Here is a 17,007-nt window from a genome sequence, read left to right as displayed (position 1 = left end):
GTTTTTTTAACTAGAAAAATACATATGCGTAACAACGGGTGAAAGTTATTTTAATCTTATTATTGTTATACGGTTTAATTAAGGTAAAATTTACTGTGAGAATTCACTTAAAATTATGAGTTGTAATTAGAGTCAAATCATCTCAAGTTAGCATGCGAGATTTTTTAAAGAGATTTCTTATACGACTCTTCTATATTTCCATAAGCAAACGAACTTAATAAACGACTCAAATACGGATATGTATTTTCAAAAGTGAACGAATTTGAAAACCGACTCATACACAGATGATATATCAAAGCGCCGGCAAAAATATTTTTAATTTTTATAATAGTAGAGATATAAGGACAGTAGATGCAGCTGATTGGTGCATGCATAAGCATAACCAGGAGTAATTAAGATGTTGACAGTTTGACACTGTAACGTAGCTAGATAAATTGATGTCAGCGCCTAATCGTTTTGGACATTTTGGTATACTCCGTATGAGATAGAGACAGCGAGATCTTCTTCTTTTAAAACGAAGATAATGCATGGAAACAGTGTCTACAACTCTGGCTTCTGCCACACTAGGGATGGGAGATGTTCATATCTAGTGGGCAAAAATGAAATGACAATGAAATGGATGATTGACTTGAGCCTTCACGTGGAATTATTGTGTTCAGCAACGCGGCAACTTTGCAGCTAAGTTTCCTTTTGTCTTCGCCACGCAGATTCGTAGCACTGTGATGTGTAGGTTAATTTATTTTGGAGCGAGGGAGTAAATATTAGACTTCATCTATAGTGGAGCAGGTTTGCCATATCATGACCAATCTACATCATGACGATTGCTCCATAGGAATAAGAGAAACTAATAGTAGCATATACGAATTGGGGAAAATGATTTAATTATTTTAGTACTATTTGAACAGGATAACTGAATGAGCAATCTGTTTAGCATATGTTTATATACATTATTTATAATGGAATTGATGGAAACCAACCTAAAGACAGAAATAAACAGTTACCCAAAATCTGTATAACCGTTATTAATCCTATATCCTCAAACCTGAAAACAGACTTCCCGAAATCAGCGTCGGAATGTTCTGCAGATCACTGCCGGCAAACTTCGAGTTGAAGCAAAAGGTATCGTCTGAGAGTAGCTGTATGTTTATTTACCTATTGACTCTGAAAGTTTGAAGTTGATGGCTTGTGCACATGAGAGTGAGAGTCATGAGACTTCATGACAATTTTTCCTGACTTGTGTTCAGTTGGCACAGGTAGAACGATCTATGCTGACAAAGGCCAACAGTGTTGGGAAGATGTAACGCAAGAGTATTCATAAACCATTAGACATGGAACGAAGATTCAATTTTGAAATCAAAGCCCACACATCACAACTGAATAATATTTAAATTAACATAAGACTGATATATCAATCTGGACACAAGCGAACTCAACTCCTCTATATAATTGCTCTTGTAATAGGAGCCAGTGACATGTGGGACTTTGAGCAAGTAGAGCTCACATGTGGATTGCAGTACTACATACTGCAGAGGATCAAAAGTGGAAGGACATACTCTCATTTTATACATGTTGTTAAAAATGACAACCTCTCATTTTCAGCGCACCCAGTGGCGATCCTAGGTACATTTTCCTGGTGTCCTCGAACCCCGGGTAAACTATTCAATTCTAACTAAATTATATGATGATAACTAGTATATAAGTAAAAAAAAGATAATTAGTACGTATTGGACCCCCGATAATTTTTGTTTTGAGTTCGCCTCTGCGCACCTATATCCCGAATCAGGTGAGCCAAATTATCTTTGTTTCTATATATATAAGTTGAATTTGGAGTTATATATCACATATTGATCTATCTTACTATTTTTCTTTTAGAAAAAGTTGCTAATAATTGAAACACCATGCAAAAACGAGGGATATTTCCTTAAGGATGAATGGAGTTCGACAAGAGGATCTCGTTCTTACACAAGCACGTATAGCCTATAGATTCAGGAAGTAGAACTAGCTACGCTACCCACACTGGAGAGTAAAGCAAAGCATGCTGCAGCTCATGCCGCCTGGGCGCGCGCCATGGCTGCGTTATCTTATCTATGAACATTGCACACCTGCACACAGCCACACACACGCGCACACAACACAAACATGGAATGGAATTAAGCTTGAACAGCAAAGCTTCCAGCAAGAAGCAGCAGTAGCCGCCATTGATCGATCAGGGGAGTGAGCTGCAATCCGCAGGTTCGAAGGAGAGCGTCTCCTTCTTGAGATCGTAGAGGAAGTGGACGTTCTCCTGCTGCAAGCTTCCCAGGACGCTCACCCCCTCCAACCCCGTCCTGTTCAGCCGCGCCATGCTCAGGATCGCCGCACACGCCGTGTCCTTCTCCTCGCCGACGTCGATCAGGTACTTCGCCGGCGGCACCGTCAACGCGGCGCCGCCGCCCTGGAACGTGAACACCAGGTCCGGGGCGGTGGCGCGGCTGAACCCCGCCGCCTTCTTGAAGCAGAGGTCGAACGGCTGCGGCGGCGTCGCCATCGGCGGCGCGGCCGCGCCGCCGACGGCCTCCGTCACCGCCTTCTTGAAGGCCCTGTACGCGCTGTCGACCAGGAGGCTGAACGGCGAGACGGTGTGCATCACGAGGATGCCGCCGCTCTGAGCCGTGGCGATCGTCGTGTTGCCGGCTCTAATGGCGTCCAGGCTGAGCAGGTAGTAGTGGTGGCTGTCATCGTCGGGCGAGGTCTTGATGAACGGCGCCGTCGAGGTGCTCTCGCCGCCGGCCAGTTTGGCGGAGGAGCCGAGGAACAGCCGGCTGCTCTTCCCGGTGCCGCGTGGCGAGAGGCAGTACGAGAACTTGGTGAGCTTCATCTGCGCGACGAGCGACCGTGGCGTCCTCCCTAGCCCGATGAAACCCGAAGTCCCGTCCATGGTGTCGATGTCGCTCGCCACGACGCACCCGAAGGCGAGGCTCGCCGTGGCCGTCCCGATGGCGAACGTTTCGGTGCCGACGATGCCCAAGGTGGTGTGCCGATCCAACCTGATGTTTGTGGTGCTCTCGTAGGTGCACACGTCGCCGGAGCAGTTGCTCGTCGGGGTGGACTTGCAGGCGTCGGTGCCGCACGGCTCCGGCCGGAAGGTGGACGACGCGTTCGGGATGAACAGGGGCAGGTCCTGCTTGAAGCAGCGGCTGCACCGCGAGCACTGCGTCCAGACGAGCTCACCGGCGACGTCGATGATCGCCGACGCGGGCTGCGGCGGCGTGCCGATAGTGAAGTTCGCCACGTTGTAGAGGTGTCTGGACCAGTGGATGGGCACGGCCGAGCCTCCTGCCGGCGTCGCGTCGGCGAGGAGGCGGCTGCGCATGGCTTGCTCTAGACCTCGCCGGAGGTCGTGCCCGCGGAACACCGCCATGCGCGTCGTCACATAGATCAAGCACAGCACGAGCACTGTTGTCACTAGCCTTCCCATGGTTATGGCCACTGTCAGCTATCAATCATCGAGCTAATGATCGTGATTATAAAGTAGCAAAAAGTTAAATGCCCGATTCATCTCTTTTGAAGCTAGATGACAACCAAACAATTTAAACATCGTCTTAAAAAAGGAGCAGAGCAAGCTTAAGTGATCGAAAAAAAAAAGAATTAGAGGGGGGGAACAGGTTGGGCCGCTCTATAGCTCCACGCCAAACTCCACTCCTAAAGTTAGATTTAGAAGTTGGAGCTGCTATGAAAAGGTTTGGTGCATGCAATGCTTACGAATTGACTTTTCTCCTATTTTATTTTGTAAGTCCTAATTCTGGTGGCCCCAGGACACCGAAAACTGAAGTATATTTCTTTCCTTGAAGAACATCAAAACACCATCTTTGCTCTAGTGTATTTCCCACGGGAAACAAAAACTCTCGAGCTTGCATGTCATCCAAACGGTTATGAAAAGAATTTAAAAATATTCAACAAGATAGATTAATATGTGATAACTTACTTTATGAACATGTAAGGTCAAGTTGAACTTATACAAGTTGCAAAAAAAAAACAAATTTAATTGTGTTTTTCGTTGCAACATGCAGAAGTTAAATTTTAACTTGAATGTTTGTGTGGAATGATTTATCATATATTAATATATCTTGTTGAATTTTTTCAGATTTTTTTATAACCATTTAGATGACATACAAATAACGAGAGGATGTTCCATCGAGAGTATAGAATCCACTCACTATTTCCCACCTATCCTTGTGCATGTGGAATCGGCGTAGTAAAGTAAAATAAGCAAAAGAGAACAGAACTTCACATCATGGAGTCTATGAAGGCAAGTTTACGGAGTAGATTCCAATTAGGAGGAGAATACTGTGGCTATAGTATTAACTTATACCTTCATGTATAGTGGAGCAGGTTTGCCATCTCATGACCAGCCAGTATAATGACGATTGTCGATTGCTCCATAGGAACAAGAGAAACTAATAGCAGATACAAATAGAGGGAAATGATTTAATAATTTTGGAACTGTTTGAGCAGATAACTGAATGAGCAATCTGTTTAAGAAGCTGTAATACTGATTGTTTATATACTGTTTTTTTCGTTACAAGATGTAGAAGTTGAATTTGAACTTACATATTTTAGTGTTATATCATATGTTAATACATCTTCTTAAATTTTTTCAAATTCTTTCGTAACCATTTAGTGGCATGCAAATAATGAGTGGACATCTTCTCGAGGGATCAAAATAGTTTCCCCTGTAATAGAAGCAGCTGACATGTGGGCCTTGCGTAACTGGGGCCACATGTCAGTCTCAGTATTACAGAGGATCTCGTTCCAACACAAGCACGTATAGCCTATACTATAGATTCAGGAAGTAGAAAATGGTAGATCGACGCTACCCACACTGGAGAGCAAAGAAAAGTATGCTGCAGCTCATGCCACCTGGGCGCCTGGCTGCGTTATCTATGAACACGCACACTTGCACACACACACACACACAATGACACAAATATGGAAGCTTGAATAGCAAAGCTAGCTAAGCTGCTAAGGCAAGAACAGCTTCCATCAAGAAGCCATCGATTAGGAGATAAGTGAGCTGCAGTCTGCAGGTTCGAAGGAGAGCGTCTTCTTCTCCAGATCCAAGAGGAAGTGCGTGTTCTCCTGCTGCAAGCTACCCAGGATGTTGAGGTTCTCGTCCAACGCCGTCGTGTTCAGCCACGACGTGCTCAGGATCGCCATGCACACCGTGCCCTTCTCCTCGCCGACGTCGATCAGGTACTTCGGCGGCGGAACCGTCAACGCGGCGGCGCCCTGCTGGAACGTGAACACCAGGTCCGGCGCGCTGGCGTTGCTGAGCCCCGCCTTCGGGAAGCAAAGGTCGAAAGGCTGCAACGGCGTCGCCGTCGGCGCAGCGCCGACGGCCTTCGTCACCTCCTTCTTGAGGGCCTGGTACGCACTGTCCACCAGGAAGCTCATCGGCGCCAAGGTCTGGACAAGGACGGTGTTGCCGCTCGGCGGCAGCGCGATTGCCGCGTCGCCGGCTTTTATCCCGTCCAATTGTATCGGGTAATATTGGCTCATGTCGTCGCCGGGCGAGGTCTTGACGAACGGCGTCGTGGTGCTGTTGCCGCCGCCGGCCAGTTTGGCGGAGGAGCCGAGGAGCAGCCGGCTGTTCTTCCCGGAGTCGTGGGGCGTCAGGCAGTACGAGAACTTTGTGATGTTCATCTGTGAGACGAGCGACGACGGCGCCCTCCCTAGCCCGATGAGACCGGAAGGTCCACCCATGGTGTCGATGCCGCTCGCCACGACGCACCCGAAGCCGAGGCTCGCCGTCGCCGTCCCGATGGCGAACGTGTCGGTGGCGACTATGCCCAAGGTGTGCCCACCCAGCTTGCTGTTGATGGTGCCCTCGTAGGTGCACATGTTGCTGGAGCAGTTGCTCGTCGGGATGGACTTGCAGGCGTCGGTGCCGCACGGCTCCGGCCGGAAGGTGGACGACGCGTTCGGGACGAACAGGGGCAGGTCCTGCTTGAAGCAGCGGCTGCACATCGAGCACTGCGTCCAGACGAGCTCACCGGCGACGTCGATGATCGCCGACGCGGGCTGCGGCGGCGTGCCGATGGTGAAGTTCGCCACGTTGTAGAGGTGTCTGGACCAGTGGATGGGCACGGCCGAGCCTCCTGCCGGCGTCGCGTCGGCGAGGAGGCGGCCGCGCATGGCTTGCTCTAGACCTCGCCGGAGGTCGTGCGCGCGGAACGCCGCCGTGCGCGTCGAGAGCGAACATGTCGTCACGTAGATCAAGCACAGCACGAGCAGTGTTGTCACTAGCCTTCCCATGATTATGACCACTGTTAGTTATCAATCAGCGAGCTAATGATCGTGATTATAATTGCTGTTTCAAGAGGAAGGCTGATTAGTGTTCGTGATTATGATCGATGTCGAGAGGTAAGGTAGGCTTTATATAGGGACAATTGATGCAGCTGATTGGCTGCATGCATAACCAGGACAAACTAATTAACACTTATTTTTTCTGGACGAGCACCTCCATAGGTTGCAAGCGGTTTAGAAGGGTCCGCATCTAAAAAATCGACCCCATTTTTAATACAGTTACTTAAGTGACCCATATGCGAAAATCCCTCCTCTTACAACTCTTTTTATATTCTCCCTTCCTCTCTCTCCCCATTCCCACTCCCGCTCCTCCTCTCCCATCTCCTCCCTACCAACAACGGGTACTAGCGGCGGGCGTAGGTGATGGCGCACAGCGGCCCCCTCCACCCTCCCCCATGCTCTCCCGCACGAATCCGGCGCAAGCTCCAGTGATGGAGGGCTCGGGTGGGCGGCGACCATTCCCCGCACGGATCCGGCGACGGCTCTCCCCCGCGCCGATCCGGCGACAGCCGCCCTCCCCCGCAACGACAACGACCTCAACGACGATAACTTGGGCGGAAGCAGCAGGCTAGGGTTTCGAGTGACAACGGCGACCAGATGGCGGCGGATCTAGGGTTTTGGGGTGGGGTTTGATTTTTTATTGTCGTAGACGGCCGGCTTAAGCGTTCGTACGTGAAAATTTGATTTTCGTGACCATCTCAAAAAATTGTTTATGTGCTAGTGCAAGATGTTGACACTATATATAATGTGACCGAATTAAGTCATTAACTGATGATGTCAACGCCTCATCGTTTTGGACCTCTCGGTATATGCAAGATAGAGACGTGTGTTCGTCGAATTGAATGAAGAAATTATACAGTGGAATTGATGATCCACTTGACTTGAGTCGTCAGCAACGTGGCTACTTTGGGTTGGCTCCATAGGTGAAGCTGTCTTAGGTACGTTCTTAATAGAAATTTATAACCTCTAATATACTTTTTCTTTCTAACTAAACCTTTTAGCCACGTCGCAGGCCATGGTGTTTGACAGTAGTGTAGCAACGGTTTTCTACCTTATGCAGGTAGTAAATGTAATAGGCGATACCCCATTCAATAACGAAGGTAGTCATGGTGACTTAATTACTGTCGCGCCCATAAATTTCCGAATAGAATTCCAAGCAGAATGTGCATTAAAATCCCTGTCCAGGATCAGCCAGGGTAAACAAACAACAAAGTTGACATACAGATCCACGTCTTACAAACATTATAAAAGTCTTACATAAATGCAGCGGAAATATAAAAGATAACTGGAGCTAAGCCTTGACTTGGATTGCAGCGGGAACACCACTCCACAGGCATCCTCAACGGCACGGACGAAGCCTACTCCTCGGAATAGCCACCATCTGACGCATACTCAAACTCTGGGGTTGGGGAAAAGTAGAGCAAAACTGAGTACTACCCATTGTACTCAGCAAGTCATACCGGAACGGAGGGTATGATGCAGGATATAACCAAATGATAGCTAGAGTGGTTCATTTGCACAAAGCGGCATTTATAAACAGTAGTTGAAGGCAGTAAAACATTTGTAATAATTAATCAATATTAACCATCCACTGTCCAACGCTACACCACGTTGCAACAGGCCCAACCATCCACCTGAACTAATCAATTCCATCAGACTAAATTAGGGTGAGACTAATCACGGTGAATCTGGTTGACCGCCTATAACTGCGGGCACGGCTATTCGAATAGTTTTACTCTGATCAAAGGTGTACAACTGTACCCACAAGACACAACCCCACGACACGTTCCCGTGCGCCAACATGCCACCATGACATACCGGAAAGAGGCCGTGACAGGACCCTTCGCATAACCCCCTCTAACCAAACACACCACACCTCAGGTTTCACCCCCACTCCTCGCAAGGCAGTGGGCAGTCCCCTCTCGTGCTTAGGTGAATCCGAAAGCCGCATAGGCCGTCGCAGGGCCCATCCGAACTCCATCACGCTCACCCTTGCCTGGATGCGTCAGCTAGAGGAAAGCTACACTACAAGCCCAGCCGTTGCCCACGCTGGCTTGTGGTAAGTACGAGGAATTCTTCCAGGGTTTCCCGCGAATCGGTCCTTAACTGCCATGGATGCGACCATCAATACCATGCACCCACAGCCCACCATTTAATATATTTTAATTAACCATCACCAGAGTGGTGGCACTAAACCAACAACAATACTAGAACCTGAAGTCTATGCATTAATGTGATTCCTCCATTGTGTGCTAGTTGAGCTAAGCATGGCTAAGCAATTCCTAATCCAACGTCTAATCATGTTATAACCCCAAGATAACAAAGGAACGAGGTAATAAATAACATGGCTGAGACAGTAGATAAATATCCCATGGTAACATTGAAAAACAATGCAGTATTTAAAGGAAAACGATAGAGCATTTGCAATATAGGATCAACATGTTCAAGTGACAAGCATGACTTGCCTTACTCTGCTGCTGGTGGAACCTCGGCGACTATCTCAAAGTACACCGGAGCATCGGGAGAGCCGGAATCTAAACGACATACAAAGTAAACAATACAAACAGGCTATGAGACTACAGAAACAGAGAACAAAACCATTTTAATGGGTTATTTGCATTTTTCTTGATTTACTGAGACTTGAATGGGCTTAAACGGAGCACAGATGAATTTTCTATGAATTTTAGAAGATTCACTGTGTTTTTACTATAAACAGAAAACCCTTAAATGATTTATTGCGCAAAAATTAAACCCTGGAGAGAGAGGGGCGGCGCCGACATGCGGGCCCCACATGGCAGTGGCTCGGGGTGCCGGCTCATGGTGGACCAAACCCACGGGACCAGGGAGGAGGGTCTACCACGTGGCGCCGACGTGGCGGCCACGCGGCAGCCACGTGGGCGGCGAGGCGGACGGCCCCGATCTACCCTCGGGTAGATCGAACGGCGGCGGGTGCGCGCGGCCGGTGCGCACGGGCTTGGCTCAAGCCGGCCCGGCGGCCATGGCGCGCAGCGGCGCGGCACCGGCGCAGCGGTGGCGAGCGGCTGGCAGTGGAGAGCGGCGGCGACGCGACGGCGACATGGGTGGCGCTAACGGCGGCTAAGAGGCTAGGCGGCGGCGCGGGAGAGAGAGAGGAAGGGGAGGAGGGGCCGCACCGACGACGACTGACGACGGCGAGCGACGGAGGGCGATGACGACGAAGGGACGAGCTCCGGGGTCACCTAAGGAACACAATGGGGAAAGTTAGAGAGGAAGAGAGAGACCATCGAGGGTGGGAACGCCGGCTGAAGGCGGCGGCCATGGCGAAGCTCACCGGCGCGCGACAGAGGAGGGGTTCCGGCGGCGGATTCCGACGGAGGAGGGGTGGACGAGGCGACCCGCACAACGGCGAACGCGACGGCATCGACGACGCGGCTCGGCGCGGCGGCTAGCGGCGACCGGAGAGGCGGCGGCGGCGGCGGAGAGGAGGGCAGCGGCGCTAGGGCGGAGGAGAGCATGAGGAGGCTCTGCGAAATGGGGAAAAAGGGAGAGGGAGGGGCGGTGGTGCTTAAATAGGGGAAGAGGGGGCTTGGACGTGGCCGGGAGAGGCAGGAATCGCCGGCCGACGTGGGAGAGTGGGAGAGGAGAGAGAGGCGGGTTTCGAAATTCGAATCCCGGCCATCTCGTGGGCGTGGGCGAGCGGGAGAGGGGGTTGACGGGCGCGGGGAAGGCGGGCGCACGCGCGGGCGTGGCCGACGTGGTGCGGGGAGGCGGGAGAGGCGGGGGCAGTGGTTGGGGAGGCCAACCTCCTCCTCCGGCTGGAGGTTGGGGACGGGCCCGACAGGTGGGCCCTACCTGTCGGCGACCCCGGGAGAGAGAGGAGGTGCGCGGCTCAGCTGGGCCGTGGCCGTCGGCCGGCCCAGCGGGGAGGGGAAGGGAGAAAGAATGGGCCGGCGGCCCATTAGGAGAAGGGAGGGGAAAAAGAATTTCCAGGGATTTAAATAATGCTTGTGCTCATTTTTAATTGGTTAAAATTATTTTTAGAGCTCTGAAAATTCCACTAAAAATCTTGTTAGCATATTTTGACATGGAGAACTCAAGGAAAATTCCGCATGCCATTTCCGATGATTATTTTCATTAATTTAATTAGGGTTTCTCTCTTGCTTTTACACAGGTAATTTCTCGAGGCCATTTATTAATTAATTTAGGCTTGGGAGAAGAACTTCAGGGTGTGACACTTACCATCTTAAGATATATCGGTTCAGCGTATCTAAAGTTTTAGTTTTGATTTTCCTCAAAATTTCGGTAGCACCAAAATTTCTAAAATTTTGGGATTTTCGCACCAAAATTATATGAAATTTTAACATAATTTGACTAAACCTGAATAAATTTTGATCAAATTCACACAAAAAAAGAGAGAAATACAAAAAATTTTGGCTGAGATATTGCCTTGCTGGTGGGGTTCGAAATTACCGAAATTGCATATCAGGAGTTCTCATATGTATAGAGTGTACGTGTGTTCGTTCGTAAGGATGAACGCAAGCGCGTGTAAAAGAGCATAGCATATGCGTTAGTACTATGTTTCTAAAAGTAATAGCGGCTTCTTGACATGCCATGGTTGTTGCCAAGCCATTGTGTTAGGGGGTGAGAGAGTGTTGTTGTCATAATATACAAAGAGTTCTGATATTGTATAATTTACACCAAACGACTTATAAAGTTGGGACTAGATATTCATCAGTTAACTGAAAATGTGTGAAACATCTGTTAATTTTTTAACTGAAAAGTTGCATCTATAAACCCTAACCCACACACCTATCTCTCCTCACTCCCCACCTACCCTTCTCTTTTGAAGAACATCAAAATACCATCTTAATTTGCTCCCATGTATTTCCCACCTATCATTGTGCATGTGGAATCTGCGTCAGTAAAGTAAAAATAAGCTAAAGATAGCATAATTTCACACCAAGGACTTTATCAAGGCAAGATTACAAAATACAAATTCCAATCAGGAGCAGAATGGGCTATATTCAAAGTGTAACGCATACCTTAATCTATAATGGAGCAGGTTTGCCATCTCATGAGCAGCCTGCATAATGAAGATTGCTCCCATAGGAACAGGAGAAACTAGTATGTGAAAACGGACGGGTACGGTCGGGTTATGACATTCCCATATCCTAACCTATTTTTTTTAAGTTCGGAGCCGAGTACGGGTATTACCGTATAACATATCGCTTATCTATTATTTCCTTCGAACCGGATTCGGAAACGGATATCTATTTATATATCTAATTCATAAATATTAAATATAATAAATTAATTAAAGTATTAAAAGAGATACATCAAGAGAAAAAATATATAATATTACATGTGAGATCTCGTAAAATAGGGATTAACAATCTTTTATCATGTTTATAGGTACATTTATAATAGATTTTCATACATATTTTATATTATAGAACATACGGGCGGATACATGTCTTTCCGTATCCTAACCCATACTTTCTAACGGATTTGGATTCGAACTTGGATAGTATCGGATATTCTATTTTTTCTTCCATATTCCTCTCGCTAGCTTCGAGTCGGGCGGGTGGTTGGAAAATATTCGCACCATTTTCACCTCTTACCAATACTAGCTGCGAGCTGGAGAAAATGATTTAATTTTGGAACTGTGGTTTAGCAGGATAACTGAATGAGCAATCTGCTTCTAAAGTTGTAACCATATGTTAATAGAGCAATTAATTTTACCATCACTAATAAGAGGAAGGAGATAAAACATATTACATATGGAAATGATCAAGTGAATTCACTTGATCAAGTGAAATGATCAAGTGAATGATCGATGGAATTAAATCAAGTCCAGATCACGACTAAATATATTATTTGTTGCACTAACATAGAACTGACATATCACCCTAGGATACAAGCACGCAGGTTCACGAAGGAAAATGCGTTGACACTCGGAGAGCAAAGCAAAGCATGTCGCAGCACACACATGCTGCCTAGCTAGCTGCGTTACTTGGGAAAATATACGGTGAAATATAGTAAATTTGTTTGGTGCTCCATGGTGCCCGGGCACCATTGTTGAAATTGAGTATATACCCAATTCAAATGAGTATGAATCTTTTTCAATTACTTAGGTATTAACATTAACCACTTTACTAACTAGTTCAAAGCAAGTTTGAACTGAATTTGAACTTGTTTTTGTTAGATTTTGATTCTAGGTATATAGCATCCATACATATATTTAGTTAGGTATGTAATCATGGATTGTGAAATAAAGTTAAATTTGAGTTGTTTTGTTGATAGGTATAGGTATGAATCGAATTATTATAACTAGGTATATACTCATAATTTGAAAATTTTAAAAAATTTGAGTGATTTTTTGCATTTGATACCATGGTGCCCCATATGAGGTATATATATATATATATATATATATATATATATATATATATATATATATATATATATATATATATATATATATATATATATATATATATATATATATATATATATATACACACTATCGTTGGATCGAAAAATAGACGTCTGAGATTTATCTACGTCATCACGATTAAAAATTATACTTCCAGATTTACTCATTAACTAAGGGAGTGAGCTGCAATCCGCAGGTTCGAAGGAGAGCGTCTCCTTCTTGAGATCGTAGAGGAAATGGACGTCCTCCTGCTGCAAGCTTCCCAGGACGCTCACCCCTTCCAACCCCGTCCTGTTCAGCCACGCCATGCTCAGGATCGCCGCGCACGCCGTGTCCTTCTCCTCGCCGACGTCGATCAGGTACTTCGCCGGCGGCACCGTCAACGCGGCGGCGCCCTGGAACGTGAACACCAGGTCCGGGGCGGTGGCGCGGCTGAACCCCGCCGCCTTCTTGAAGCAGAGGTCGAACGGCTGCGGCGGCGTCGCCATCGGCGGCGCGGCCGCGCCGCCGACGGCCTCCGTCACCGCCTTCTTGAAGGCCCTGTACGCGCTGTCGACCAGGAGGCTGAACGGCGAGACGGTGTGCATCACGAGGATGCCGCCGCTCTGAGCCGTGGCGATCGTCGTGTTGCCGGCTCTAATGGCGTCCAGGCTGAGCAGGTAGTAGTGGTGGCTGTCATCGTCGGGCGAGGTCTTGATGAACGGCGCCGTCGAGGTGCTCTCGCCGCCGGCCAGTTTGGCGGAGGAGCCGAGGAACAGCCGGCTGCTCTTCCCGGTGTTGCGTGGCGAGAGGCAGTAGGAGAACCTGGTGAGCTTCATCTGCGCGACGAGCGACCATGGCGTCCTCCCTAGACCGATGAACCCGGAAGGCCCGTCCATGGTGTCGATGTCGCTCGCCACGACGCACCCGAAGGCGAGCCTCACCGTGGCCGTCCCGATGGCGAACGTGTCGGTGGCGGCGAACCCGGAGGTGTTCCCGCGCAGCTGGGTGGGCGGCCCCTTGTAGGAGCACACGTCGCCGGAGCAGCTGCGCGTCGGGATGGACTCGCAGACGGCGGTGCCGCACGGCTCCGGCTTGAAGGTGGACGACGCGTTCGGGACGAACACGGGCAGGTCCTGCTTGAAGCAGCGGCGGCACGCCGAGCACTGCGTCCAGACGAGCTCTCCGGCGACGTCGACGATCGCCGACGCGGGCTGCGGCGGCGTGCCGATGGTGAAGTTCGCCACGTAGTACGGCGGGGACCACCGGATGGGCACGACGGCCGCGCCTCCCGCCGGCGTCGCGTCGGCGAGGAGGCGGCCGCGCGTGGCTTGCTCTAGGCCTCGCCGGAGGTCGTCGTGCGCCGCCGCGAGTGAACACATCGTCGGCGGGATCAAGCACAGCACGAGCAGTGTTGTCACTAGCCTACCCATGATTACGACCACTGTTCGTTATCAATCAGCGAGCTAATGATCGTGATTTTAACTGCTGTTTCAAGAGCGCAAGGATGAGTTTGATCGTGATTTTGATCGAAGAGATGTGCAGCTATGGTTTATATAGGGAAAATTAGATCGATGCTGCAGGGATGCAGCGCAGCGGATTGGGTGTGCGTGCATCAGCATAACCGGGAGAAATTAATTAAGATATTGACAGTTCGACACCAACCGTAACTGAATAAAACTGATGTCAACGCCTCATTGTGTCGGACATTTTGTTGAAGTGAGATAGAGACGCATGCAAGATTATTTTTTAATAATAAAAATGGTTTGCATCTCTGTTAAAGTCGTGAACTCGTGATCTATAGTGGGCACTGAATGAAATGGCAATGTGAACGTATTTCTATCTATTCACATAATAACATACTACCAGAATTATTTCTCTATTTGGGCAGAACATTAAGAATGGGATGTTGTCGAAATGTAACCTATACCTTCGTCTGTAATGGAGCAGGTTAGATATGTCATGACCAGCCTGCATAATGGCAATTGCTCCATAGGAATATTTGGAATATGACAAACTAGTAGCTACAATTACAAACTGGGGGAGGTTTTAACTTTGGAACTGTGGTTGAGCAGAATATATGCTCCAAACCGGACTTACACAGCCCAAGCTTAACTCAGTAACTGTATGTAATTAATTACTCTTTTTTTTAAGTACATAATATTGTTGACTCTTTACTTATGACATTTACTCCCTCTGTCCAGAAGTACTACGAGGGATTTTATTCCCTGGGTATGTCCAGGGACAATAGTGGATTTGTCTCCTCCCGAAGCAAGCAAGCACAGCCTGTCAGCCTCCACCATCCATCACTCAGGCCCTATTTAGGCTGTGTTTTGTTCAGCGCAAAGTTTGGATTTTGGTTGAAATTGGATATGATGTGACTGAAAAGTTATGTGTATGACAGGTTGATGTGATTGAAAAGGACTGAAGTTTGGATCCAAACTTTGGATCTAAACACAGCCTTAGATCATGGACTAAATTTTAGTCCCTGTCACATCTGATATTAGAACACTAATTAGAAGTATTAAACGTAGACTAATGACAAAACCCATTCCATAACCCTGGACTAATTCACGAGATGAATCTATTAAGCCTAATTAATCCATGATTAACCTATGTGATGCTAATTTATCAGAACTAAAGAAATACAAAGAATGTCTAGCACTCGTACTACTTCGCACGGTCCATTTCAAAAAGGAAAAAAAAGATACTCCCTCCGTTTTAAAATATAAGTAGTTTTAGAATAGTAACAAGTCAAACATTTTTAACTTTGACTATTAATAGCAAAATAATAAAAAAGATAAATCATGTAAAATTGATGTTACTAGATTTATCCTTAAACAAACTATAATAATATACAACTCTTTTTATTCAAAATGTTTTATTTTTGTGGATAATGTTGGTTAAAGTAGCAATTTGGAAATCGTATCGGAGTCCAAAAGTACTTACATTTTGGGACGGATGGCGTACTACTGAGAACGTACTAGTACTAGTGTACTACTTCCTCCGTTTCACAATGTAAGTCATTCTAGCATTTCCCACATACATATTGATGTTATCTAGATTCATTAACATCAATATGAATGTGGGAAATGCTGAAACGGAGGGAGTACTACTTTGTTTATTGTGTCAATAATGTACTCCTTCCGTCCCAAATTACTTGTCTCTTTAGAATTCAAACTTTGTCCCAAAATACTTGTCACAATGGAATACTACTTGTCTCATCAATCACTTTTAATTCAAATTTATTTCTTTTTACTCTCAACCACCCTCCTACATCTAAACATACAAAATTTAATGAGGGGTACTAAAGTCTTTTTTCTCAAACCTTAACATATACTAAATAACCACGGCAACTAATATAGGACGGATGAAATACTTATTTTCAAGCTACATAGACGTACTAGTACTAGTTACTCTTTCTTAATTTGTGCTATTTTAGACATAACACCTTATATTTATGGACGGAGTGAGTAACCATCTGTCCTCTTCAAAAAATTTATATAAATATTATTTATTTTGGTGACACATATTTTAACATTAAAAAATTTAAACATGACTTGTATTTTAGCATATTACACTTTTTCTAAATAAAACAAATGGTTAAATATTTAAAAATCAACGTCCATTAAAAAACCAGAGGCAGTATGTTTATATATGCATTTTGACTGAAGTTCAAATACTTATCTCTCTGCACTCTACTGGTATGGCATATGTTTTATTTGTATAAAACTTGCTAATATTTATAATTGTATAAAACTTGCTGAGTTGGTACATGTCGTACAATACCTGCTGACATAGACAGCCGTGTTGGACAGAGTCACAAAGATCAAATACTGTTAATAAACCATACTCCCTCTCCCTCTGTCGCATAAAAAACCAACCTAATACAATACCGAATATGACACATTCTAGTACTACGAATCTGGACATACAGTATTAGAATATGTCTATATTCGTTGTACTATAATATGTTATATCCAGTACTAGATTCGTTTTTTTTCATGACGGAGGGAGTAAGACATGGAATAAAGATTGGATTTCGAAAAAAAAATCACCACCGAATATTATTTAGACTACCTAGCATAAATCTGACATAAAATCAGATTAGGATACAAGCACGTAAGCGGAAGAGCACGATGCTACTGAAGTTGAGAGCAAAGCATGCCGCCTGGTTGTGTTATTCTGACAATATAAGTATGCACACCTGCAAATCTAAGCAAGAACTGCTTCCTGAAGGAAGCAGCAGCAGCGGCCATTGCCATGAA

The 17,007-nt window shown here is 46.5% G+C and overlaps 3 protein-coding genes across 3 annotated transcripts; all 3 read right to left on the bottom strand.

Annotated features, from left to right (window-relative positions):
- Positions 1 to 1,892: 1,892 nt before the first annotated feature.
- On the bottom strand, positions 1,893 to 3,488 carry LOC107275697 (aspartic proteinase nepenthesin-1). Its single transcript, XM_015758245.3, has one exon. It carries the CDS (start codon positions 3,455 to 3,457, stop codon positions 2,207 to 2,209), a length of 1,251 nt encoding a protein of 416 aa, XP_015613731.1. The 5' UTR covers positions 3,458 to 3,488; the 3' UTR covers positions 1,893 to 2,206.
- Positions 3,489 to 5,037: 1,549 nt separating this feature from the next.
- On the bottom strand, positions 5,038 to 6,294 carry LOC107275397 (aspartic proteinase nepenthesin-1). Its single transcript, XM_015758244.3, has one exon. It carries the CDS (start codon positions 6,292 to 6,294, stop codon positions 5,038 to 5,040), a length of 1,257 nt encoding a protein of 418 aa, XP_015613730.1.
- A 6,585-nt stretch (positions 6,295 to 12,879) lies between these two features.
- Positions 12,880 to 14,260, bottom strand: LOC107278149 (aspartic proteinase nepenthesin-1). Its single transcript, XM_015758243.3, has one exon. The coding sequence runs from the start codon at positions 14,170 to 14,172 to the stop codon at positions 12,931 to 12,933; it is 1,242 nt and encodes a 413-aa protein (XP_015613729.1). The 5' UTR covers positions 14,173 to 14,260; the 3' UTR covers positions 12,880 to 12,930.
- Between the last annotated feature and the right edge of the window lie 2,747 nt (positions 14,261 to 17,007).

Source organism: Oryza sativa, chromosome 10, assembly GCF_034140825.1.
Source record: "Oryza sativa Japonica Group chromosome 10, ASM3414082v1".
NCBI classification, from domain to species: domain Eukaryota; kingdom Viridiplantae; phylum Streptophyta; class Magnoliopsida; order Poales; family Poaceae; genus Oryza; species Oryza sativa.
The sequence above is the reverse complement of the archived record's forward strand: the minus strand, read 5'-3'. Positions and strand labels throughout refer to the sequence as shown.

Excerpts from the sequence above, each read along its gene's own strand:
- LOC107275397 (XM_015758244.3), bottom strand. The coding sequence starts at position 6,294 with ATGGGAAGGCTAGTGACAACACTGCTCGTGCTGTGCTTGATCTACGTG.
- LOC107278149 (XM_015758243.3), bottom strand. The coding sequence starts at position 14,172 with ATGGGTAGGCTAGTGACAACACTGCTCGTGCTGTGCTTGATCCCGCCG.
- LOC107275697 (XM_015758245.3), bottom strand. The coding sequence starts at position 3,457 with ATGGGAAGGCTAGTGACAACAGTGCTCGTGCTGTGCTTGATCTATGTG.